The 24,576-nt window shown below is 43.9% G+C and overlaps 1 protein-coding gene across 1 annotated transcript in view; it reads right to left on the bottom strand.

Moving 5' to 3' along the window:
- The window catches only part of CUNH10orf90 (chromosome unknown C10orf90 homolog), a 48,963-nt gene that overhangs the window by 4,954 nt on the left and 19,433 nt on the right, over window positions 1-24,576 (bottom strand). Inside the window, exons 2-6 of the mRNA XM_088520010.1 lie at window positions 19,157-19,251; window positions 16,115-17,132; window positions 4,839-5,111; window positions 2,595-2,782; window positions 1,619-1,820 (exon numbers count right to left, since the gene is read on the bottom strand). Coding sequence (XP_088376136.1) covers window positions 1,619-1,820; window positions 2,595-2,782; window positions 4,839-5,111; window positions 16,115-17,132; window positions 19,157-19,251 — 1,776 coding nt within the window. The remainder of the gene's footprint in view (window positions 1-1,618; window positions 1,821-2,594; window positions 2,783-4,838; window positions 5,112-16,114; window positions 17,133-19,156; window positions 19,252-24,576) is intronic.

Raw genomic sequence — 24,576 nt, 5'->3', positions numbered from 1 at the left:
GAGACATGCACTTCTTTCCAATATATTAAGGACACGGGATTTGGGATGCTGCCGGCCAAACCCAGAGAAACTTAGTAGTCAGCTGCTTAGAAGTCGGCTGGTACCCCTGATTCCTTATGTAGCCATTGGTAGGGAAGCCCCTCTGCCCCCAAAGGAGAGAGAAACAGAGGGCATAAAAAAAAAGAGAAATTTTTTTACACCTCGGGAAGTGCCTGTGTACACTAAGATCACAAGGCTGTTCATTATGAGGATTTAAAGGCCTATAAACAGCTGGTAGTCCTGTCACTGAAGTAATTACATTACGGTTTTCGAGATTTAAATCCAGTTATTTGAACATTGTTTCTATTCAGTTCGTCACAGTGGGATCTCTAATTTGCTCGACACAGTCAACAGCAGAGTAGTCTATCTTGGACTAATTAGCGCTCCAGAAAGGGAGCAGCACACGCTGCACGCACCGAGGCCAGCGCCAGGCTTGGAGCTGGTTTGCCTTCACATGCTCTTGTGAAGATAAAATCTGCTGCCGGATAAACATTCTCATTTTTCGACGATTACTTTCTGCTTTTTCTGAAATCCTGTTCATGAATTACGATTAAAAATGGTAAACAAACAACTTTTTTTTCTGGAAGATGGAAAGGTAAACGAAAGCCACGCAGATGTTGGTATTTATAGGGAGATGCTGGAGATGCCAATTATTTCCTCTTTGTATGAGTAACTGTGAAGTTGCAACAACTCTGATGAAACATTTTGAAATGGTGTGATCTAATAACTTCATAGTATCAGTAAACACTCTTCAGTGCAATGGTATGATCTTAGGCAGAGAAAATCTCTAGGGTCCTTTTTTTCAGACTGACATTGAAAGAAAAGCTCCAAGTCCAGAGCAAGGCATGCAACATGTTGATTTAAGTGAGAGCAAGCGAGAAGGCACCGCGCTGAACAAAACGATGAACGATATCACAGGTCCCGTGACAAAAATGTTAAGATCTTACAAATAGAAAATGACACAGGGCCACATTTAGGGATGTTTAGATGAATTATGGGAACCAAAGGTCCTTGGCTACTGCCTATTGCCCAGGGCAGCCTGGCCCCAGCAGTCTGGCCCCAACTAAATTAACCTGCTTAGCTGAGCGGCTGCTTTTATTTTATTACCTCTTTAAAATTACGTCATGTTTTGTGCATTCGTTTACTTGTGCTTGTTTAGCTCTCACTGTAAGACTCATTCCATATCTGGGATGAGGGAAACAGCACAAAACCACCAGAAATTGCATATATTTGGCAGCTGAGGTTGGTATTCTCCAACATAACAACGCAAAATGTGTCAACAACGCTAATATAATTTTGGAGGGGCTGAGAGCTGATGAAGCTGATACAGTCTTTAAAATTACTGAATATTCTCGGATTTTACTTTAAAATAAAAACCTTTTACCTTTTAAGAGTCTCCAAGCCTCCATGAGTGCCACCTCTTTGCTTTGGTGACCACGTAGAGCACCAGGACAGATGCTGGCATGCTGGTAGAAGGGAGACAGGGCCGCAGGCACATGTTTTCCCCCCAAAATTAATATGGGAATAGGACATACAGGGCAAGCTTTCAAGGACAGCCACTTGTCCCAGCTCCACTTACCGCTGAGCGGGTGAGGAACGGTGCATTGCCTTTTCTTGCCTGCAAAGGGCGCTGAGGAAAGCCTGCGAAGAAGCCGCGCCGCCCGCGTCCTCGCCGGCGCGTCGCCCTGCCGGGCCTTGCGCTGCTGCACCTTGTGCTCCAGCTCCTGCAGCCTTTCCCGCGAGCGAGAGATGAACTGAGGCTTGTGGATTTCCAGGGCTTCCTACGTGAAGGGGAGGAAAAAGCTTTATTTTATATATGCCACCCCCTCACACCTTGAGGTATTCCAGCAAGAGATTATCGATGGAAATCGGTGCTTCTCCGTAAGAAAGGCAACAAGCTGCCTTCCTATCTGGCCTTGCTTCCTTTTAATTTTAGAAAGCTGGCTGGGCATAAGCATTTCCAGATCAGGCAAAGGAGACTTATTTCTAAAAAAAAAAACGTAAGAAAACATATCCAAAGGTTTTGAGTTACACATTTTTTTGCGTTATCCAAATTCAAGTTCTTGACATCTTGCCTATTTCTTTGTCTCACCCCATCACCAAAGCAGCTTGTCACTAACAGTTCACAAACTCTCTTGTTTATGCAGATTATCGGGCAAATCTAGTCAGGGATGATCCGTGAGGAAAACGCGCTCCAGTCAAAGGCTGGTTCCACATGTGGGAATGTTGGGTGGCAGGAGATGGGATCTGTCTCCTGCCAGTGTTTGGTATGGACCTGGTTGCACTCCTGCCTGTGGTGTGTGTGGGACATCCTTGCAGACCCCAGGCTTCCACCATGCTCCTCCATAGACGTGACAGCTGGGACACCCATTGCACGTCCCCAACACTCAAGGAAGCCGCAGCAACGAGAGCAAGCGGACAAAACTCCCCCGAGAAGGAGGAAAAATCACGGAAACGTGAACTTCTGCCCCCAGCCCGTTCCCAGGAAGCCATGGCCATCCATGAAAAATCAGTCCCCGAATTAACAACAACAATAAAAGCGAATGGAGATTTACCCTCAGAGTCAGGGGGCTCGCTGGAATTTTCTCAGGCTCCAAGCAGCTCTCTGGCCGGAGGAGAGCCGCGTTTTTCTCACGAGCAACATCTGGCAAGAGAGCGGCAGACAGAGCTGCCCCGCGGGCCCGCGCCGGCTCGGCCCCGGGCTCCCGCGCGCTGCCGCGGGGGCCGCAGGATCTGCAATCACCTGAGAGAGATTTAAAAGTTCATTAGGAGTGCATGGCTAATTCTTTATTGGGTTCTCCACCTCATTAGGCGGTGAGGGCAGTTTCTGAAATAAGAATGCCAAGGTGTTATTAATCGGCCTCATTAAGCAGGAGAGATCAAGTCTAATCCTTGGTGCTCGGCGCTGCCCTGTGACACAAGGAGCGTCTCTCCCATTAAGCAAGACATTGCGATGGAGCGCAATTAAGACGCTGAGGTGCTGAGCTCCTTTTGGAGGTATTTACTCCCAAAAAACAAGGCTCCTCGGCAATGCATTTACATTATGTACGGCAGAGGATACCACGCTGCAACTCGCAGTTTGAGACCATTTCAATTTATCGCTCTTATTATAGAAAATAACATATTTTCATGGAATGTAATTGCATATCATTTCTCTCTGACCACACAGAAGGTTTAATAAACCCTGCTTGTGTTTTCCCTCTGCTAATGATCCAGTTTGCTTTGTATCATTTCTATATATTCATTAGCCTTTCAGTGGAATGACTCAATGAAAAAGCTGATAAACAAAAGGTTAATATGTATCATAGCATATTGCTGTGCAAACTGTCAGTTCAGCGAGTCTGCGCTAAGGAGAAAAAAACAAATCCTACATTTATAATAAGGCTTTCACGCCCTGAGCCTGATATTTCCTGTACAAATTATGACCAAAAGTGGGTATGTGCTCAAAATGAGAGAGCTGTCAAGATTCTTATTTAAAGTACAGAATTAGTCCAAAATAACAAATTAATTTCAGAAAAGACTCATATGCATTACTCCGAAAAAGTTACACTGAAGTACTTCTTTCTTGCCAAATAATTTGATTTCTAGAACTAAATAACTGGGAATAAAGCCCATTACTGTTTTATTTCAATTTTCGGTTACAATAAACCAAAAATATTTTCCTCTTTATGACATATTGTACGTATTATGCTGTACTTAAAAAATGTTGAAGTGATCTGCTTTGGGTACATCTGCCTTATGAAAGCTTGAACTGTATTTCCTCCCTAGCAGTGCTCTTGTTAACATCATTTATTTTGGATACAGCATGAAACCGGTGAACATGAAATTAAACTCCTCAATAAGCTTGATTCTTGGAGGTGTCAATTAACTTTATCTTCAAGAGATCTCAATGGATGCTTCGCTTTTGTAAAACGAAGTCACCATTACTTCGAGGAACAACATGTATTTAGCTTCAGGCACAGAGAGTAGAAAGCAGCTTCTCATCTCCATGGGCGTCATATTCAGTATCTGTATATTCACGTTTTTCCCTACCTGTCTACAGAAAATCTACCTGTCTAAAGAAAGAAAAAGGCTACGGCACTCTTATAACACCCATAAAGCACTATCGGAGTAAATTTTTCACAAAGCTATGGATATTAAAAATTAATTAATCTACAGTAGATATACTACGTGTCATAGATACGTAATTATCTTCATCAAAATAATCTGTAAAGACCCCTTATGAGTGAATTCAGCCAGCTGAATAAGGGGCTGATATGGGGGTGAATTCAGTCCCCCCTATACCAACCACTTGAAAAAAATGTGCGAGTAAGATGTTAGTGTAGGTGCTGAACTATAAAACAGTGTGTTTTATGCATTGAAACACTAATAATCACTTGTTAAAAGTTTTAATTTGTTAAAGCTCAGGGTGCTGTGGGAAGATAAGCAATCAAACAAAAGCACATGATTGCAGAAATAAAAGAAAGGTATCGAAACAAGGTTGCGAAAATAACTTCTCGTGTTGCTTGGCCCAGGAATGCTCGACTCTGCAATTTCAACTTTTTTCAAGATTTTTTTTTTGAATTTACATACAAAGTAAGCCTATCGTTTTCATTTTCTTTTGTATTAACCACAGTATTGTATATGGTTTGATTAGCTGATGTGATCTCTCCCCAGATGACTCATGCTCAGCATTTAACACTGGACAAAAACAGCAGACTTTCCATTATTTCACGTTTTTTTTTTTTTTTCTCTGGGACTGATCTCATCCTATTATTGAAACCATATTCCTGACAACCACAGTTGGGTTTGCACCTCACCTTGCAGAAACTGGTTTTGCCCAGGAATGTTTGCTTCCAAGATGATTCTTGACAGAGTTTTTATATTACACACGCTCTCGGAGAGGGATATTTTTGGCCTCGGGAAGCACGGTGGTCGGCTCTCTTTGGATCTGGAGGTGCCTCTGGAGGGATCACTCCTTGGGGATGAGCCAATGGAGGCAGCAGCGGGTTCCTGGTGGGACACAGGGGCAATGGTGCAGCTCATGCCCGTGGCACGCTGCTTCCTGCTGCTTCCACGGAACATCCCCTTTCCTAGGGAAAAACAAAATAAACCCAAATTCTGTAAATGCACAAACAGTCCATTTCACAAGGCAGGTTACTAAAATAGCATTCCATTTTTTAAGTAATTAGTAGTTTGTTTCTTTCCAGTAAGGTGTTTGTGGACTAATTAATATTCACTAATTAATACACTTGAGCCTTTTTCATCCCAGGAGAGAATGCTATGATACTGCCAAAAAGTAATGTGACAATATTATCTTCCGCAGACTTCTGTTCTTCATTTTTGCTTCCACCAAAACTGCTTACAGTTACACAATTTAAAACTTATAATGGACACAAATTTGATCATGATTGTTACACGGCTGTACTACCACATAATGTTATTGAGAGAAACAATCAGAGATGATAGTCCTCAAAAAAATAAATTACTGGTCTAAATAACCTGTATACACTCTGATGGGTAATTTGGATGGAGTCAAGATATCTCAAATACGCCATGGCCAGGTGGCTTTCTCCTCTTTCTTATTCATTTCAGTGGAACATTTTAGATTGGCTAAACCTGGTCCAAATTAGAGTTGTGGATATGATAGGGGCTGTGATGAGATCCAAGACCCACAGGAACTGGTGAAGGAAGTTAGCGGGGTTTCAAGAGGTGGTTTTGGAGACCAACAGTCTTGAACACTTTAAGGGCCACCTTCTACATCTCTACCAACATGAACGAGCAGAAAAAGGGTCCGCTTCGTTCATCCAACATCCAAGGTCCACCCAACGCTTCCCCTGAACCTGGTTTTATGGGGAGGCTGTTACACAGCTGCAGCTACAGCTGCAGGGTCCTGCCACAGCCAAAGCAACGGAGCTTTCTGCCATGGAGATAGAAAGAGCAGACGGGAACTATTTTAAGTCTCTTGAAACTTCTTCGTGGGGGTCCCCCATGCCAGCAAGGTCACATACATAGCATATGACTCTCATCTTCTTTTTCGGTAATGCGTATAAATTACTCATCAACAGTCCTAGCAAAAGGCGAACACAAGACCCAAAGGCTTACATGGATGCAAATGGCCAATAACAATCCACAATTTGGGGACAGAAAGCAACCCAGAGAGTTGGCAGGGAGGAAAAAACAAAAACCCAATGCCCCCAAAATAGTTGCAGATCTATCGATAAAAGCAAACACACCAAGGAGGCATTGCCTTGTTCTCTGTGGTGGACATGAGGCATTTGAAAAACTACTTCTGTTTCATGACAAGCACTTCTTAACAAACAGCCACATGAGCGTTTTGCCTCCTGACCCATGCTCAGCGGCTGCTCCTCTCTGATTGTTCTTGGCCAGTGTCTTGGTTGGGGAAGGACAACAAGCCGTGACCTGCTACTCCAGTCCATGACCCGTCCCGTGCCTGTATTTACAACCCAAGCTCCTACAAGTGTTTAATAACGTAGAAAGGAAAAAAACGTTGGGAGAGACTAATGGGATCACGGGCAGCAAAGGGTGTTAGGGGAGAGGTAGAAACAGGCAGCACAGTAGGAGAAGATGGAGAAAGCAGCAGGTAACATGAAGTAATTGCAGAGCAGCAGAGAAGGAAGTGATTGCAGAACGGCAGCCAAGACCCTAGGTGGACAGGGAAAAAAAAGAGAGGGCAGCTGAGCCACAGAAAGAATCTGAATGGAAAATAGATCATCTCTTTAAATTATCTTTTGAATTAAAATGGTTTACTGGCCAGCAGAAAGCCGAGAGGAAAAGAAAAGCAAATAGGGAGCTTTTCTGCTCATCCAAGGCAGCCTCTCAGCAAGACAGCATTTACCTTCATCTCTCCAAATGCTCTGTGCAGTAAATGTGCATTGTGAAGCCAAACTGGTTTCTTCGCTGACGGCGCTGAACTAGGGAAACCACCGTTGTGTCCTTGATAGAGGCGATTTGCTACCGCTGTGCCGTCGTGTCTGAAAGCGCCGTGGGGATTCCAGGGTTGGTGGGAACAGCGGAGAGCAGAACTAGCGCAGGAGCTTCCAAAGTGCCCCTTTCCTCCCGAAAATCCCAGCCCATGGATGGGAGCTGAGGAAAGAGCTGCCTGCAATATTCATACTCCATTTGCTCCTAACTACCACACGAGCTATTTGTGGATATTGGCTTCCAAGTGTAATTACAGTAACCTTGAGGAGCAGAGAATTAAGCCCCAGGAATCTTCTTTGAAATAGTGCAAACGGAGGCAGCGCTCCTTTCTGTGCTGCACTGTGTCCCTGCCCAAGGAAAGGTCACCAGGGCCTTTTGCCCATAAAACCTGGGGATTCGCTACAAACACAGCAGAGAGCAGGAGAGGAAAAATGAAAGTTCTGAAGAAAAGTAGAAATGGAGTCTCATGCTAACAGAAGGATGCCTAATAAATAAATAAAGAATTATGAAGATTTCTTAAGAAATTCAGGTATAAAAACATTGCCTCTTTTCTGCAAAACAAAAGGTTTCTTAGATCTTGCATGAATATAAAAACTAAATGTTAATCCTTATTAGACTCTCAGAGGATTTTTTTTTTGTAATTAATTAAGGCAATAAGAAAGGTGCACCTTGTTCTTGTCTAACACCAAAAGCAATCAGAATAATAATGGAGCCTATTTGGTAAATTCTTCCCTGCATCTCCCTCTAAAATTAACCTCCTAATTCACAAAGTTTACCCAGGCCCAGCCATTCCCTTAGAAAACAAAGCAAAGCGAGACAGACACGGTCACAGACTCCCTCTTCCTCCCAGCAGCTGCCAATTACCTTAATTAACAAATGCAAATGATTTATATTAAAAAAAAAAAAAAGGCACAGATATGTAAAGGTAAGATCACAGAGTTTCACCCTGGACATCTGAACATTCTGGATCCATTTTTAATATAGTGTGTGTGGGGAATTAGGACTGTTACTCTCATTAAGGCTATCTGGAATTGTATATCTAAATCCCCATGCACCAAACTGGAAATATATATATCCCCCTCTGAGAACAGCTAGAATTGCAACTGGATGACTAGCAATATATGGTTTTTCTATTATCCCAGCTGAAGAAAGACTTTAAGGCTAATGAACAGAGACATGTAAGTGTAATGCTTTGGGAGATATAGGAGAAGAGAGCTCAAAGAAAGGAAAAGCAGAATGACTCCATTAATAAAATTTAGAAAATATAATATACCCCTGTTGTAAAAGTTCAAGTGCTTACAGGAGGAAAAGTTATGGAAGAAAACTGTAACTGCATTTGGACAAAAGTCATTTTTGCCTCTCTGGAACAAGAAAAGATGACAGATCAATTCTTAAATAATCACTTGCATGAAACCATATGACATTGGAGGAGTTAATAATGTAAAACCAAGGATTGGTTTTCAAAAGCTTTTTAAAAAAAAAAAATAAAAGAGAAACCTTGATCTCTGAGTAAAATGAGTATATTGTTTTACTGCAAAGTATCTTTTTACATTTTTCTCCCTCTCCCTTTAGGGGGTTTCACTAACAGGAAGCGACCTTGTGTTACAACAGGTTAAACTTGCCTTTTCTTGAAGCAGCATCAATTCAGGCAAATGTAGGCTTTTCCATAGCTGCTACGTATTTTTTTTTCTTTTCACTTTACAGTAGCATAAAGCAGCTTTTCCTATTTGTATATAAAGCTCTTCCTAGCATTTGATTGCAGATTTTTGATGATTTACGACAAAGCAAGTCTCTGCAACGGGGCAAAGAACATTGCAACAGATGACTACTGCCACAGCCACCGAGCTCCTTGGATGCGAGATGATGGGAGAAGGAAACATCTCCCATAGGCACCAGTGAGAGGAGCAACAAGTAATGTTCTTTAAACATCAGGGACTGCTACCAGCTCCGCACATGCCATCAGCAGGCACGTGGTTTTCCACCATGCAAAGAGAACCAGGCTGGAGCTTCATGGGGATGACTCATATCCTGTTGGGAATCAAGCATGATCTAGCCGAGTAAACAGCGTGCATTATCTCAACAGCCTGTTAATGATGTTAATGAATAAGGAAAACATAAAGAACTGCAACAATAACATTAGTTGTTTCAGTGTTTGTAGCGGCACGGAAGGTAGGAAGGGCCATTCGTTGTTCCAATCACTGCCAAGGAAAGGATACGGCATGTAATGGGTCGATAAGCAGCAGAAGCATCACAAAATCTAGACATTTATTCCAGAATTTCCACCATCCAGCTCTGAGACCTATGTCTCAAACTGCCTTTAGATGTTCATTGGGAGACTTGTTGGCCCAGAGTGATACGGGCACTGCATAGCACCATCATTCATGGAATGCTTTAACTTTGCCTCCCTAATCACAACATAGTGTTTGCCAAGGATTTGGATTTACCATTCAAAAGAAGGTCAGGGCTGGGTCCCATCTCCAGCTCCAGCCACAGAATTGACACCATTCAAATTTGGGGCAAGTTTGTGAGTGTAAGTCGGGGGAGAATCAGCCCTGTCTGCTCCTGCTGAACGTGTCATTGCAGCGCTGCGCGTGCTTCCTCAAACAGCCCCGTCTGGCAAGGATAAGGTTTAATTTTCTCAGCTATATCAATATTACCTTGAACTGAAAACCTATATTAAAAAGCATTATCACTAGCGAAAAAAAAAAAAAAAAAACACGGTTTTCTAGGCTTTCTCTCTAGCTAGCTGTTTTTAGGATGGCATTGACAGCTGTGGACACATTTCTCAGAAGGAAATGCTTTCTTTTTGCAAAAGCTAAAACTGGACTGCAGAAACTTGTAATCATTTAAGAGAGAAAGCTTATCGAGCGCACCTAAGGACGATCAGGTTTCAAACCTATAATCAGTCCAAAGGAGGAAGAGCTCTTAATGTCAAGAAACAGCTCACTCACATAATGACTTTTGCAAGAGGCTAGTGCAGTCCAGCACTTGGTTTCACAGCAAACAATTCCATAATGCAGCTAATCAACAGCATGTAATAAGAAGCATCTCTGTGGTGACTTTCGATTTATTTTCTCCAAATGCTTTCCAAATAATTAATCAATTTTCTCTTTTGGCATTAAGCAAGGGAACATCACTTTAAATATGTAGCTAACACATAGCAACACGCTGTTTGGGGCAGGATGTGACGCATCGATTCCTACAGCGCGCTGAGAGCTTTGGTGGAACAAGAGTGTAATCCAAAATGACTACACCAGCAGAAAGGAAACGTTTCTGCTTGGCACCTGCAGGAGATCGTCTTACACTTTGAATCATAAGAGTGTATTATTGCTGCAGAATATTTTAGTGGTCAGGAAATAATCCACCCACGGTGTTTGATTTGCCTGCTTGCACCAGTGAGCTCCCTATGCCCAGCTGGGGTGCAATAGCTCTTGTGCATTTTGCTGCCACTCTTCCGCTTTGCTTCCTATCTGCTGGGGCAGGATACAGGAGAGAATAGTCCCTTTTCATTTAAACTTTCCTAATTTGGAGTTTGAGCAAGCACCTGATGATTATCTTCTCATTCAAGATGATGAATCCAAGATTTTAGCCTCACACCTCAAATCATCATTTTTCTTTTCTTGGCATGCCTTTCTGGCCACGCTGTACCAAAGTGTTATACCAACTAAACACCCCCAGACAATGGTCCTTGGACTGACAGGATCTCTGTTAACATTGTTAAGAAAATTCATAGAAATGGTAATGGAAAATATCTTGAAATTTGCTACTGTACTTATGAGAATTCTTTGTAACATCTCAGAGTTAGACCCCTGTGTCTGCATTTCGGGGACGTTATGCGAGAAGCTGCCATGCGCTATGGTACTGGGTCAAGATGTAACGTGATGCAGTGTGACTCTTACAAAAATATTCAGGCTGATTCAGAACATTTAAGTGGCACCTGGGATTTACAGGGTAAGAAATTCAGTGACCACTTGGTATTTGGAACATGTCAGAAATTGTGAATTATTCAGCTATTCTCATAATTTATCACAGCCATACTGACTGTGGATAGTTGCCCCCAGTTTATAACAAGTGTACCCAAGAATTGGGCTGAATTGGGCCTTTTACTCTAACAGTGCTGTGCAGCCACTCAGCCTACATTGCCTCTTTCTTTTATTCATTCTCTTCATGATTTTATTATTCAGTCTTTTACTATTTGCCCAAAAAATAGTGAGGAGTGACCATGGTGATTCCTCTAAAACCTCACTCTGAGTTGTCTCACATTTTTACAAAATGTGGCAGATCAAGATAGAAGTGATTTTTATTTTGTCTCACCTAGAATAGGATGGAGATCCCTGGTGAATGAAGCCCTTAACTTTCACGTGCCAAAACAGGGAAACTCCATTTAGTTTAGGTCCTCAACAGACAATGGTTGATGTGGGGTGGGGGGGGAAAAAAGCTAATTTATCAGCTTAATCTCTGGAGAAATCGCACGCTTTCTTTGGAAATTATGGGAAGGAAGTGGAAACAAAAATCTTGCATTGTACCCATGTTCTTAACTGTATTAAGAGCCAATTTCTAGCCAGGGTCGCCCAAACATCTAAAGAGCTTCTGTTGAAGCACCCAACGCCCGACTTACAGCAGGCTCAGCTGCTCTGGTTTTTGCAGTCTTTAATATAAAACTCATTGCCCACCATAAAGAAGAAGCTCAGAGATGAGGCTGGGGCAGCTGCTGTTCGTCGTGCAGGTGGGCCCATCTCGTGAGCAGGGAGCCGTGTTGGGATGCACTGGTACTCCCAGCTCATCACCCAATTTGGGGTGTTTTGGAGGACCCCGTGCTCAGTTTCATCGCATCTCATGCAGTGCATAAAAGCCACGCTGCAATGTGACATAGACCCTATGACACAAAATGTTTAGACTAAAGAAAACTGTCAAGCCTCCGTTTTAAATTTATACCAGATGAATGGAAACATCAAAGGAGCTCCATTTAATAGGCTTTTTAGCATGTGGTCCTTTGTTCTTAACAAGTCAGCACCAGCTGCTATTTCCATAATACCAAGTTATTACCATCCCTGGCCAGCCTTGGTGATGTAAATCAGGGTAGCTTCTCTGAAGGCAGGTATTTTTGCTGCTTTACATCCGCAGAAGGTCTGGCTCCTCATGTCTAGCAGGTGCATACTAAAGTGAAATCTTCTGTGCCATATTTCACATTTTTCCTGTCTTCACCATCACTACTGCTATGCACATTCTCGGGCTAGAGACTTAATTAGCATCAGCTGGAGCTACTCAAGTTTCTGTACTAAAATTCCATATTGTAACAAACAGCTTTCATCTAATTATATCTTGCTGGAGAATATATATATTTTTCAACTAATCTTGTATGCTGGGTTATTGTGTGTTGACTTTCCCATAAACAGGAGATGAAGTGAGAACACCAGATATGCCTATATTCATTCATCACAAGTTTAAAATGATATTTAATAACATAAACACAATATTATTCAGATTTCAGTTTGCAGACTGTCAACATTGACTCATCCTGATTAAAGTATATTAAAGTATATTAGTTTAGAGGTATATTAGTTTAAAGGTAACCTAAAAGTATTTTCTTGATATATTCTCTCAAATATGAAGGTATTCAATGTATATTTAAAATTAAAACATTATTTGTTATTGCAGATCACAGCATATCAAAATCCCATAACACTAAGCATTCTGGTGAATGGTGAATTTAAAAATACTTAATACCATTACAAATATCAAATATTTTGATTATAAGTTAATATATAGACCTGCACACATCCCTTCAAAAATATTTTAAAATACTGTCTCAAAATAAATCAGAAGCTAGTTATTTCCCCTTTAGCAAAAAATAATAAAATGCTGATGGCTTCAGGACTTGTTAACGAGGCTCTTTTTTAAGTAGGAAACCAATATAATCCTCTGATATAATCAAGGATCAATCCTCAAGTCTGTAATTCAACACCCCAAAAGACCAGGCCCAATTTCAGCTTTCCCTATACCCTCTCTTACATTGCTTTAATTAAATAAAAGCGTGGTGGCTTTCATGCCACCAGCCATTCTCTTTGGGAAAACATGTTACCAACTACACCACCACCTTGTTTCCTCTCTCATTGTTTTCCCTATTTCGAGAGTATTTGATGTAGTAGCTTAATTCCCAGACTTGCCCTGTTCTGATTTCCTCCAGCTTCCCTCAGGATCCTCCAGGTTTTCCCGCATACATCCACCGGAGCCAGCCATCCCAGCAGCATTTACAGTTCTCTCCACCCCAACTGCCCTTCCCTAATAACTCCGTGCCCTGGTTTTAGGCACTAGAACAACAGGAAGATTAAAGTGTGGATTTTATAATACCCGACATGCTGGCTGAGGTTGTTTCAGCTTGCAACATAGCTGCAGTTTAAGATGATCAAACATTGAGAATATGTTCTAGTAGATAAATGGAATACTAGGTATTTGTGTGGAATGTATTCTCTGTGAAAGGTAGGTGAGAAACAGAGATTAAAAGATGCTCCTGTCTTCACTACAACCAAGACTAATCATTTCATTTTTCACTTACCTTTTATTTATAAACAGCAAAAGGGAAGGGGCATTGCAGCATTCACTTAAAAGCAACACTAGCAAGCCCTGAAAACTTATCAAGAGTTAGGGGCGAAGTCTGGATGCTGCACATTTATCCCATCTCTGTTGCAAGGATCTCACCATGAAGCTGCTGCAGCTGGGGAGCACGGCAGAATCATCCAAAGCAACACAGCCCGGGCAAAGTGCAGTCCTCAGAGATGAAATCGCAAAGTTACAGCTCCACTTTGTCACGATGGAGCGTGAAATGTGGTTTCAAACACAAATTGGGACTTACACTTCGAGATTTCTAAGTATAAGTAACACTCATGAGCATTGTCCGAGGTTTACATTTCCTAAAAATGCCTAAAAATATGCCTCTAAGTGGCACTCCAAGGAAATTATACCTCTGGGGATCATCTGGTCCAACCTGGCAAAAGCCTGGCCTTTGATTAGGTTATCCAGGGCCATGAAAAGCCAAACTTTGAATATCTGGATTTGCACATGAAAAAAATGTTAGTAATACTATATCTGTAGTATTACTAATACTGTATCTGTAGCCATCATTACATTAGTAAGGACCCACAAAACCTCGATAAAGAACATCCCAAGAAGCTCATGACTCAGCTGGCCCCTGGATCCCAAAAGGCAGCCAACTATTTGGGTGCTCGTTCCCCTCTGGGTCCTAATAAGACAGATGGCACAGCCCAGAAGGCATTTTTAGAGATTTCGTAGAGCAAAGTCTAGCCTTAAATGGCCTTAAATGGCCAATTTACTACTGTTTTGGCCAGGATCCTGTTGCAGCGTAATTTTTGCAGATATTTAAGGTGAGTTCAGACGAAAGCCATATAAGAGGTTCTAGGACTTTAGGAGCTGGACCTGCTGACTCCTAACTGGGATCCTTGACACCAGATCACTTCCATCTCTCAATTCAACACTTCAGGCAACTAAAGAGAACTCAAGGGCTCATCTTCTCCAAGGTTTAAAATCATCCCCATGGCCTCTCATGTCAGGGAGCACTGCAGATGCCTCCTTCCCTTGACCAGGTTCCTTATCGCTTGTCCCATTTGATGGCAACTCTTGGAGAGCTCCTTGTCTTGCTCACGCTAGGGAGGAAGGCCACTGCCTCGCAGCATTGGGCATGCGGGTCTCACACCGATAAACACCTGCTCCTACACTGCAAAGGGGATCCAATGACCAAGAAAAGTATATGTGTTGCCCTCCGTATTCTTGTATGCACAAATGGTGGAAGCTGCTGCAAAGGTAGCACTTCCCCCATGTATTTACACCTTCATTCTTGGGTGTACAAATGGTGGAAGTAATCTTTGAAAAAAAGGAATTTATCAGCTGGTTACGTCACCTATTTCCTCTTTTTAGCAAAGCTGGGGAGCTATGAACAACCTCCTATTTCTCTTTCTAGTTACTACTAGTAAAAATGTTTTTTTCATGGCTATCATGGTATTTTGCAGCCCAGGAAAATCACAATATTATTTTAATCCTACTTTTGGTAGTATGTCACAGAGAGACTTTAAATTGCCTTGAACAAACCCTCAAATGGCACTAAAGCTTCAGAAGGATGTTACTATTGCAAATTAGGCATCTCTACAGCAAAGGCCAAAGGTTTAATTTGCTGGGGTCAGGGAAAACCCCCTCTCCAGCCCTCATCACCCCTCACCACTTTCCATCTCTTTAACCTTCTTCACCGCTGGTCCTGGTCTCCTGCTCACCACTGCCTGGCCTTTCCCTTTCAGTTGCATTAGCAAATCCCACGAATGAAGCTTATGGTTTGTATACTAGATCATTAACCCCCCTCAAAAAGCTCTATAAGCACCATGCAATTGCAATTAATTGTAACCCCGACCCCAGGATACACAGGGAGCGAGCTCCAACCTCAGTGCCTTGGGCCAGGCTCCCTCATTGACATTCCCACCATACCCGTTGCCTTCCCGTGGAGTCAATAAACGGAGCCGCCGGTATTGGAGCGCAGTGTAGAACTGCGGTGGCAGCGACAGTCCCTGCCGTGCCTTGCCCTTTCCCTACAGCAATGCTGTAAAGACAATTTTATGTTTGCAAAATGCTTGGAGATATTTGGAATAAATGTGCTAAAGAGCTGTGAAACATTTACCTGCAGCCATTGGATATAAAGGTCTGGGCTTATTACTTTGGCCTCCTAAATTAAAGCTGGAAACAAAGTCATATTTAATCATAAAAACAAGCACAAAACTGAGTTCAGTCCAGCCATTTCCTTCCTAATCTCAGACTTTGAAATTCAGCCCTTTGGAAGAAGAAAGGCCCAGTTTTCAGATGCTGCTTATTTCTGGGAACAAATATTTAACTTAGAGTTTTAAATGCTTAAAAATAGAAGATTTCAGCTGAAAAGTCAAGCAGAATTTTCCTCCATCCTCTCTTGATGCATGCATCACCAGCCTGCCAAACATATTCATAGGAGTCCTGGAACTTAAGATGTCTGGTTTGTGCTGTGACTCATCGTGTATTTGCAGAAGTGCCGATTATTATTATTATCTGCTCACGTAAAACCACCCTGGTGAGTCTGTTCCAGTGCAAACCCCTGCCTTGCCGCACGTTAATCACTTACCTGCCTCGTAACTTGGGCGAGGGAGCCGGATAGAAAGCGTCGTGCGGTTGCTGCCAGGCTGTTTATTATCTTCTTTCTTTATTACCATTACGTTATTAGGTCCTTTGGGCATATCCACAACTGCTGGGAGTTGAGGGGGACAGGCACTTTTTGAAGGGTGTTTAGTACCCAAATAGCCCTCGTCTGTTGTCTGTTTTTTAATTACATTATTTTGTATTAGGTCTGCGCTCCAGCTTGCTCTAAGTGGAGTCTTGTTTTCTCCTAGGAGCTTTGACTTCAGTGTCTCCTCTAATGGCTCTCCATTAGCTATGCCATCTACTCCATCTGCTGTTAATCTGGACGAACTGCAATTTATACGGAAGGATAGCTCTGATCTATGAACTTTTTGGTGTTTAATTTGAGGTTGGTGAATGCACACATGGAGAGACTTGTCTAGGTAATAGATAGTATTTGGACACTGCTGGGAAAGCTGGAGGTGAACGCACGAGGTGAACGACAGCACTGCTGCCTCTCTCCGACCGCTGCCTCGAAGGACCACGCTGGTCTCCTCGTTGGCAGCATCTAAGAGCCGGTCTTGAGATTCATCGCGTAACCCTGAGCACAGTTCAGAAACCTTCAAGCTGGTGGTGCTGAGGTTTGCAGGAGACCCTTGGCTTGGAAGAGGAGTTCTGCGGGGAACAGGTCCGGCCTTGCTGGCCACAGGGCCACCAACTCGCCGAGCAGTAACGGTTATAGAGGCGAACCCTCTTGGTTGCTTTGGGCACTGGTCTTCCTCCGTGACACGAGAATCCGGATGAGAATCTGGATGAGCATCCAAAGATGCTCGAGTTCCCGACAGGCTGGGAAGCCACATGGACGTGCTGTGAACGTTGACTGGAGCGGGATCAGCCGCAGGCTGCTGGGTCGGATCAGCACCCATGCCCGCTGGCAAAGCAGACCCATTTCCTTTGGACTTATCAGTCATCTGTGAGATGACCCTGGATGAAGCCAGGTTTGCATTTTGTGATGCCAGAGATTCCTGTAAATGAAAAGATGGAAATTATCAACATACTTTCTCATGATATATGTAACTATTTCTCATTTGCCATCTATCACACTGGACAGTTTTGTTGATGGCTTCTTGTTAGCTTTCTACTCATGCTAGCTCTTTTGTCATCTGGAAACATACATTATTAATAATCAGCTTTGAACTGCCTGGGCAAGCGCTGCAAAAATTTGGTCACTCCAAAGCTAAAATGTTAAAAAACCTTATAAATTTGCATGTTATAATTGTCAGCATTTAAGCCATTGCTGCAGTGGAGATTTGTGGCTGTTGCCTTTGCTTAAAAGCGGACATGTCAAAGGCAGGCAGCACTTTCAGGCTCCAAACTGCCAGCATTTTAAATGCATGGAAATGTATCACAGATCAGTAGCTGGTGAGTACAGATATGCCATCATGTGCTGCAGAGGGCATGGAGGTCACTGCTTCTGCACATGATCATCGGTGACAAGCATGGAAGAACCTTCTCCACGGTCCCTCCCATAGCAGTGATCCTGGTTCCCAGCGGGGCTCTGGGCACAGTTTTAATTCCTGATTTCCCTCTTGCTGGACGTCACCTGTCCAGATGATGGTTACATCAGTCGAATGTAATAAAGCATCCGACCTAATCTCTTTGCTGCTGAAAATTAGTGGATTAGGTTGCTGCAGCCCATGTCCTTGGGTCTTCTGGTACTCATAGGGAAAAAGCCCTCTAAATTGTCACCTTGCTGGTGAGGATAGCACCATGGAGAAGGTCTGTTGGAGCTCCTCCTTCACGTTGATATGGTGGACACGGGCTTCATCTGCCCTCCTGATTTATGCTCAGCACAATAGTTCTACAGAGCTGTAAAAATTAATATTCCACGGTGTGTTATCCAAGCCAGACAACAGAGCAAGACCCAGTGACAAGTGACAGGAGCATTTTTTTCCTGTTAATGACCACTATTTTTGTTAGTTACTGGGCTGCCACCGTTGCTAGAAGCAGGTTGGTTGCTCTTCTCTTTGGTGCTGGTCTGGGTCTTCCCTTTCTGCTTGCACATCTCAGTCCTGGGGCTCTCCCTGCACCTCTCCCTAGGAGCCCCTCAGCAGGGACCCCCCAAACACGAGGAGGGAGATGGAGGGTTTATTAGCGGGGTGAAATGCCAGGTAAATTTTATCAGTTCTTTAAACCAGCTGCCTGCGGTTTTGACAATTCAATAATTTCACAGCCCCAGGGAAAGCATTTTCTCCTTCTCTGTTTCTTCCATGGTCTGTAACAACATTTGCCTCATATTTTTTGCACGGTATTTACTTCCACCCACAGATTTAAGACCTTTGCACAGCTTCCAAAACTCGCTCTTTCCCTGAGATTTTTTACAAGGCATGGAAGAAGGTGGTCCTTGGAAATACTTTTTGTGCATGCATCTCATGTCCTCCAGTAGTTCATATGACATTTATTTTTTAAGTGCTACACAGATGGAAAGCGCCTGCAAGAGTCCAAAGGCATGCAGAAATTGCTTCTGATTAGCTTCAAAAAACACTAATATTTTGAAGAATAATTTGTTTTTGATTTTTATCTAAGTTGCTCCCTCCTCCCGACCCTTGATGAAGACGTAGAGCTTTAAGGTTTGACCAGCTGATGCTGTGCTTTTGGGTGTTTTTCAAGCTTCACTGCCCATTGTGAGAAAATATGTACTTACACAAAGGAATTTTGGTGAACTGAAAACCTCAGACTTTACCTTGAGAACATCTGAGATAGCATACCAATATCTGGGAAACCACTCTATTTAGTCTCCTGGGATATTTTTAAAAACCCTTTTTCTCCTCCATCAAGAAAACATCCCTTTTTTTCCTCACCAACAGAGCTAAAGGATGGCAATATTTTAGCCATCCTTTTACTTGGCATTTCTGCTGCCTAAGCAGCAGAACCTAGAATCTAACTAACCAAAACCAAGCACAAAGGCAGAGCTCAGCACACGGCGCTGCTTTGTCCGACCTGCCTGCGCTCTGCTGACCGCTCTGCAAATGTTTTTTGTTTCTTTTACCTTTGCGGAGCTGGAGTCTCTCCCCACAGCATCCTCCCTCTGCGGGCCCGAGAGCATCCGTCGGCTGCCAGCGCCCCATTGCTTTCGCTTCAGCGCTGGGGAGAAACCCAGAGAGAACACGGTATTTCCAGCGTCCCAGAGGAGGTGAGTTGTAAAAGGGGGGTTTAAAGGGAGTGCAAGCGCTGGGGAAGGAGCTGCTGTGAATGATCTGATTGCCATGAGACCCACGGGATTGTGTTTCCCCCCTTGCAGAGTGCTGGTTTTAGACAGGCTCACAGGGCACCTGGCTCTGATCCTGGGTGCTCGAGTGTCCCTGCTATTGATCCCCATGGCTTTAGGGGCAGACGGGGGACACGAGCTCCAGCTAATCCACTTTCCTGCACCCTCAGAGCCCGAGGGTGCATGGGAGAACGTAGCAGGGTCGGGTGCCACGAGGCTGATTTCATTAGGAGCCAGTGCCCTTCAAAGCCAAAGAACTAAATGAATTTGAAATCATGTTTGCAAACACCGTGATATCATAACATTTCTGTTTCAGTAACAACCATGACATCATCATATCGATCTCTGACTAGATGTTGTTTTCTTCGAGTGTTGGTTTTGCTGCTGCTTTTTACAAAGAATTAATTTCCATACAACATGGAGTCTGGCATTGTGCAACAGTTCATCGATACATGGGCTGCCAGTAGCTCTGCCAGAAATTACATTACTTCCTATTCTGTAACAAGCATCTGAAATTAATTTCAAAAAATTCTCTGTGTGCAGTGCAATCTCCTGGCACTGCTGGCTGTTGCTTTAGAGCAACAAGTCACGCCACTGGTAAGAACTTGTCTCGGTTGGCCACAGAAGTTGATAATATTTTATTAACTAACGTTTCAGCTTACATATAACATTTTATTAATACAGGAATACAAACCAACTCCCAACATGGGATCCTCCCATGTTTCTTTTTTACTGCCATGGACTTTGCTGCTGCAACTTTAAAAGGTGCCAGTACCATGTTACATACTCATAACTAGCTCTTATCATTGAGCCACAGAGAGTCCCAAGTGACAGAGAAAACAGCTGGACACATAAACTTCAGGAAAAAAAGGGGCAAAAAGGAACCAGAATGTAGGGAAAGTGGAGGGTCATAGTAGTTGCTAGCACAAAACATACTCAAGAAGTCCTTGGCCCTGCGGTCTGCTCCTTGACTTGCTCTGCTCAATAGTGAAAAGAAGGTGCTGATCCTTCAAGGAGGGTCAAAATGCACCTGTGTCCACACACTGTTGGATAGGGGCAACAACTGAGTGATTTTCATGGAAAGGCTATTTTCAGAGTGTCAGGACACTGGGGGATTACCTGTGAATACCTTCATGATGGAAAGCCGCTCCACACCCTGACTCACTTCTCAAAATGAATAAATAGGTGACAGCTTATGGAAGACCATAAAGAATTTGTTGGGAGTGAAGAAAAGACCTCAGAAAACCCAGAGGTTTGACGAACTAAGCGCACGTCATTAAAGAATTAAGTTATCAGTGTTTTCCCCCAAGAGCAGGAAAGCCCCAGTTATCTCGTACACATCCATGTGGCAAGAAGAGGCCACCACTCACTTGGGATAGCCAAGGCACGTGTGCAGGGAACCCCGGGAGGCTGGTTGCACATCAAGTGAAACCAGAAAGGCAGGTTGGGCCAGATGGTCTTTCATGAATTTCATTCAAATGTATTTTAAGCACAAGAGAAAGACTGAATGCTACAGGGTCAAGCAAGTACATGTTGTTGAAGTCCACACGGTAAATTATATATAGCATGTAAGCTATTGTTATCAAAGTGCCCGCCTGCGACTACCCGCGGAGAGGCTTCCCATTTCTCACGGAGCTCTTTGGAACAGAGAGCAGCTCATTCTTACTTATTTAACTTTAAGAAAGTAGCTGTTTCTGCAGCAGCAGAGATAGGAAAAATGAGGTGGGAAGAAGAAGAACAAGAAATATTTATGTCCTTTGCTAAATCATTCAATGTGGAGGTTTGCACCACAGTTTGTGCCATATCCGGGGAAATGACACACTCGTATTGCTACAGGAATCCTATTGTTAGAAAATACTAAAGCTTGGCAAGTCATTTAAGCTAGTTTGATGAGGTAGATTAAGTGACAGTGGAAGCAAAACCTCCGGTAATTTTCCTGATATTAAATATATTTTTGGAAGCTTCACATTTATTAACTCACGTCAGTAGAACAAACAAAAATAGCTTACGGAAAGTGCTTAAATCTCTGCGGCTGAAAGGAAGAGGCTTTGGGGAGTGCAGTGGTCTAGATGAGACACACGAATCCGACAGTATCCGCGTGTATCCTCCGTGCTGACGAATCACCGTGTGCTGCAACCCTCGTTCCACGAGAAAATACTGAGTGCAGTATTTCCCTGGTGTGCAAGCATGGAAGAAATGGCATTTCGGGGGCTTTCCATGCCCATTAGAAACTTATCACCACCTGAGCCAAAACGCCGAGGACCGTCTGAGCCACTGCAGAGCTTCCCTTCCCACTGCAGCCCACCTTGGAGGAGGGGAGCGGGCATGGGAACTTCATCCCATTGCATCTCCACCCTTTTTACTTGTTTCTCCCCAAATACTGTTTGCTGAGCCAAATGATATGCTCCTTGGCACGGCAGCTGGACATCCGGCTACAGAGCAGGGTTTTCCTAATTACAGAGTGCAGCTGGAATTGATTCTCCTGGTCTCAAGTGTCTCAGAGTTTGCCTTGGGCCAACTGGCAGCCAGCTCAGATGATGATTCAGAAAAGATGTGCTCAGAAATCAGCTCACTAAAACACAGAGGAATGGCAGAGGTGCGGGCATGGGTGCAAAGCAGCGCCCTGCAAGGCTCTGGTATGCACAGGGCAGCCCAGCTTGCAGCTGGTCAGGGTTTCTTACACCTTTTGGATGAAACTCGTGTAAACTATCCTCTTGCAGCACTGCTTCACTGGGATGTGGGGTGTTTGCTGGATGCACAGCAAACATTGGTGAGATGGAGGAGGACAATGAGGGGGGCTCTGATGGCAGCTGGAGGGATGGATAAGTGGGGCAGAGCTGGAACAGTGGCACCAGGTATCCATCTCATCCCAATGATGGGTCTCGAAAGCTAATTTTCCCTCACTGCTCATATGCTAAGAAATTTAAAATGCCTGGCATCACATCTGATCTCTGCTCTGTGCTCCTACCAGAGCAGACTACCACCAATAGCGTGGGATGGGCTGCCATGCCATATCCCTCTGCAAGGGCCTCTTCAAACAAGCTTCTCCAGAGGCTCCAGGAATCTCTCCTGCATGGAAATACCTGGAAAACTCCTAAAAATACTAGAAATTGTCACGACCATCACTGAGCTCCCTTGTCACATCAACTGTGGGCGTCCAGCCCAAATCATCCACAGAAGGCAGACTGTGATTTACCATCCCCAGGACCTGTGGGGACAGCCTGGTTCCCTTCCTGGCTTCCCTTCCATTAAAAAAAATCTCTTGTTTTAAGCCTTTTTCTCCTTTTTTGCATTATTCCTACTGTAACTTATGTGCAGATCAACCACATTGATCCAAAACACTGAAGAAAACCATTTATACATCATGCAGTTTAAAACACTGGATTTGTTCAAATTTTCTTGTGACTGACTTACGTCAAACACCTTAGGAACCGTCAAGGAAAGAGGTTGTCATTAGAGATTCACCGCTCTCCCGCTCAGCAGGGGCTGGGCAGGTTTGTAACGCTCCTCTCAGATCTGAAATGAGTCACCCGGAACCCCATCCCGACATTACGGATACAGCTAAGATGAAAGTCGAGAAGCACCAGAACTAAATTCACTTCTGCTGGTCGTCTTCATATGTCACAAAGAAACAGTAACGGCAGCAAAAAAAAGAATTGTAGAGACCATCTTTTTTTTTTTTTTTTTTGGTCAATTTTAAGCTAAAATTAAGTAACTAACCTAAAGTCCATGTATCAAGTAGTGAAATAAAGAGATTCGCTGGAACTAGGGGTGGGCAAAGGCTGACATCCCACCTTGGGGCTGAGTTCCTGCTGGTATTGCACTGATTGATACCTGCTGCTGAGCTTTGGGCTTGCTTGGTGGAGGAAAAACCCTGGCACCATCCTTAGATCCTTGGGTTGTCCGGAGCCATGGGACTCATATTGTGCTTGCAGTGAGCTAGGAGCTCCACCACACTGTCCTCACCATCAAGAGAGGACAGCAGAGGCAGGGTCCTCTTCATGGTACCCCTGCTGCTCCTCTAATAGGAGAACCAAGCCCTGCCTTGCTATGGGGTCAAAATGCAACATGGATTTAAAGGGGGAGAAAGAAGCTGCCAGCATTTTTCTGGAAATATTTATTGCAATTGAGGCAACAAAACCAGCACAGCAAGAACAAGTGCCTTGCTGCAAAGGAGGGCACCCAAACACACTTGCACACAGCAGCTTTTTAAAGCAGCTACACCAGAAGGCTTTAGAATCAGAGTAAGCAAACCAGCCAGAAATCTTCCTGTCTGAGCAGGATTCATTATGCAAACAAAACAGAAAAATATTTTCTTAAGGTGTCAGGATGGATTTCCTCCCATTACAAGGAGCATCATGAGATTTGTTAACGGAATTATCTTTCCCTGCTTGCACACCTTGCCGTGGCGGGCGCTGCCTGCAGAGATGATTGCAGGATGTGCCACAGAGCAGACAGACGAGCGCGGGGCCGCTACCGAAGAGCCAGCAGTCGTGCATCAACCTGCACGGGCTGTTAGGAGCGGGGAGCTCGTCGGGTTGGCAATAATTACACCCTGGGACCTGTGCAGGAGGGAAAAAATACCGTGTTTCATTGAGCATCGCCCTTGTTCTTTGTCTGTACCTAATGCCATCAAAAGTGTTCTCCCTGGGAAATCGCCCCCAGCGTGTCCACCACTGGGGCGATTCTTGGAGTTCACGTTTTCCCCATTTCCCCATTCCATTTTGCTTTTTTATTCCGTTTCCAGTGGCATGGGCAGGAGCAGTTTCTCTGGGCAGCCCGGGCTTCTGCCAACAAATCTCAGGTCCTGGAAACAGCAACTATCTCCCCAAACCCATTGGAACCGCGCTGTGCTGGCGTAATTCCGGCCAAGGATTCCAATGGGAGTAAATGGAGAGATTTAACAACAGGGACCCTCACTGGAACTCCTGGATGTGGCACTTCTGAGGTCTCCAATTTATAAACGTGGCAGGAGGGAGCAGGGGATTAAAGGCAGGCAGTGCTGGATACCTGTCAGGCACACTGCAGGCAGGTCATGGTGTGCAACAGCCAAAGCACCATCCTTATCAACTTCTCTTCAGCATTTTCTTCTGCTCTGACCCTGGGAGAGGAATGCTTTTGTATAATTTAGGTGCATTTCCCCATGAGGATTTTGTGAAGCAGCAAGAGCACGAGCAGCAAGGAAAAAAAATCCTCTTCAA

This window comes from Tinamus guttatus, unplaced genomic scaffold (assembly GCF_059628265.1).
Source record: "Tinamus guttatus ecotype Peru unplaced genomic scaffold, ASM5962826v1 Tinamus_guttatus_pri_ptg000079l, whole genome shotgun sequence".
Lineage (NCBI taxonomy): Eukaryota > Metazoa > Chordata > Aves > Tinamiformes > Tinamidae > Tinamus > Tinamus guttatus.
This window is presented reverse-complemented; position numbering and strand designations above follow the sequence as displayed.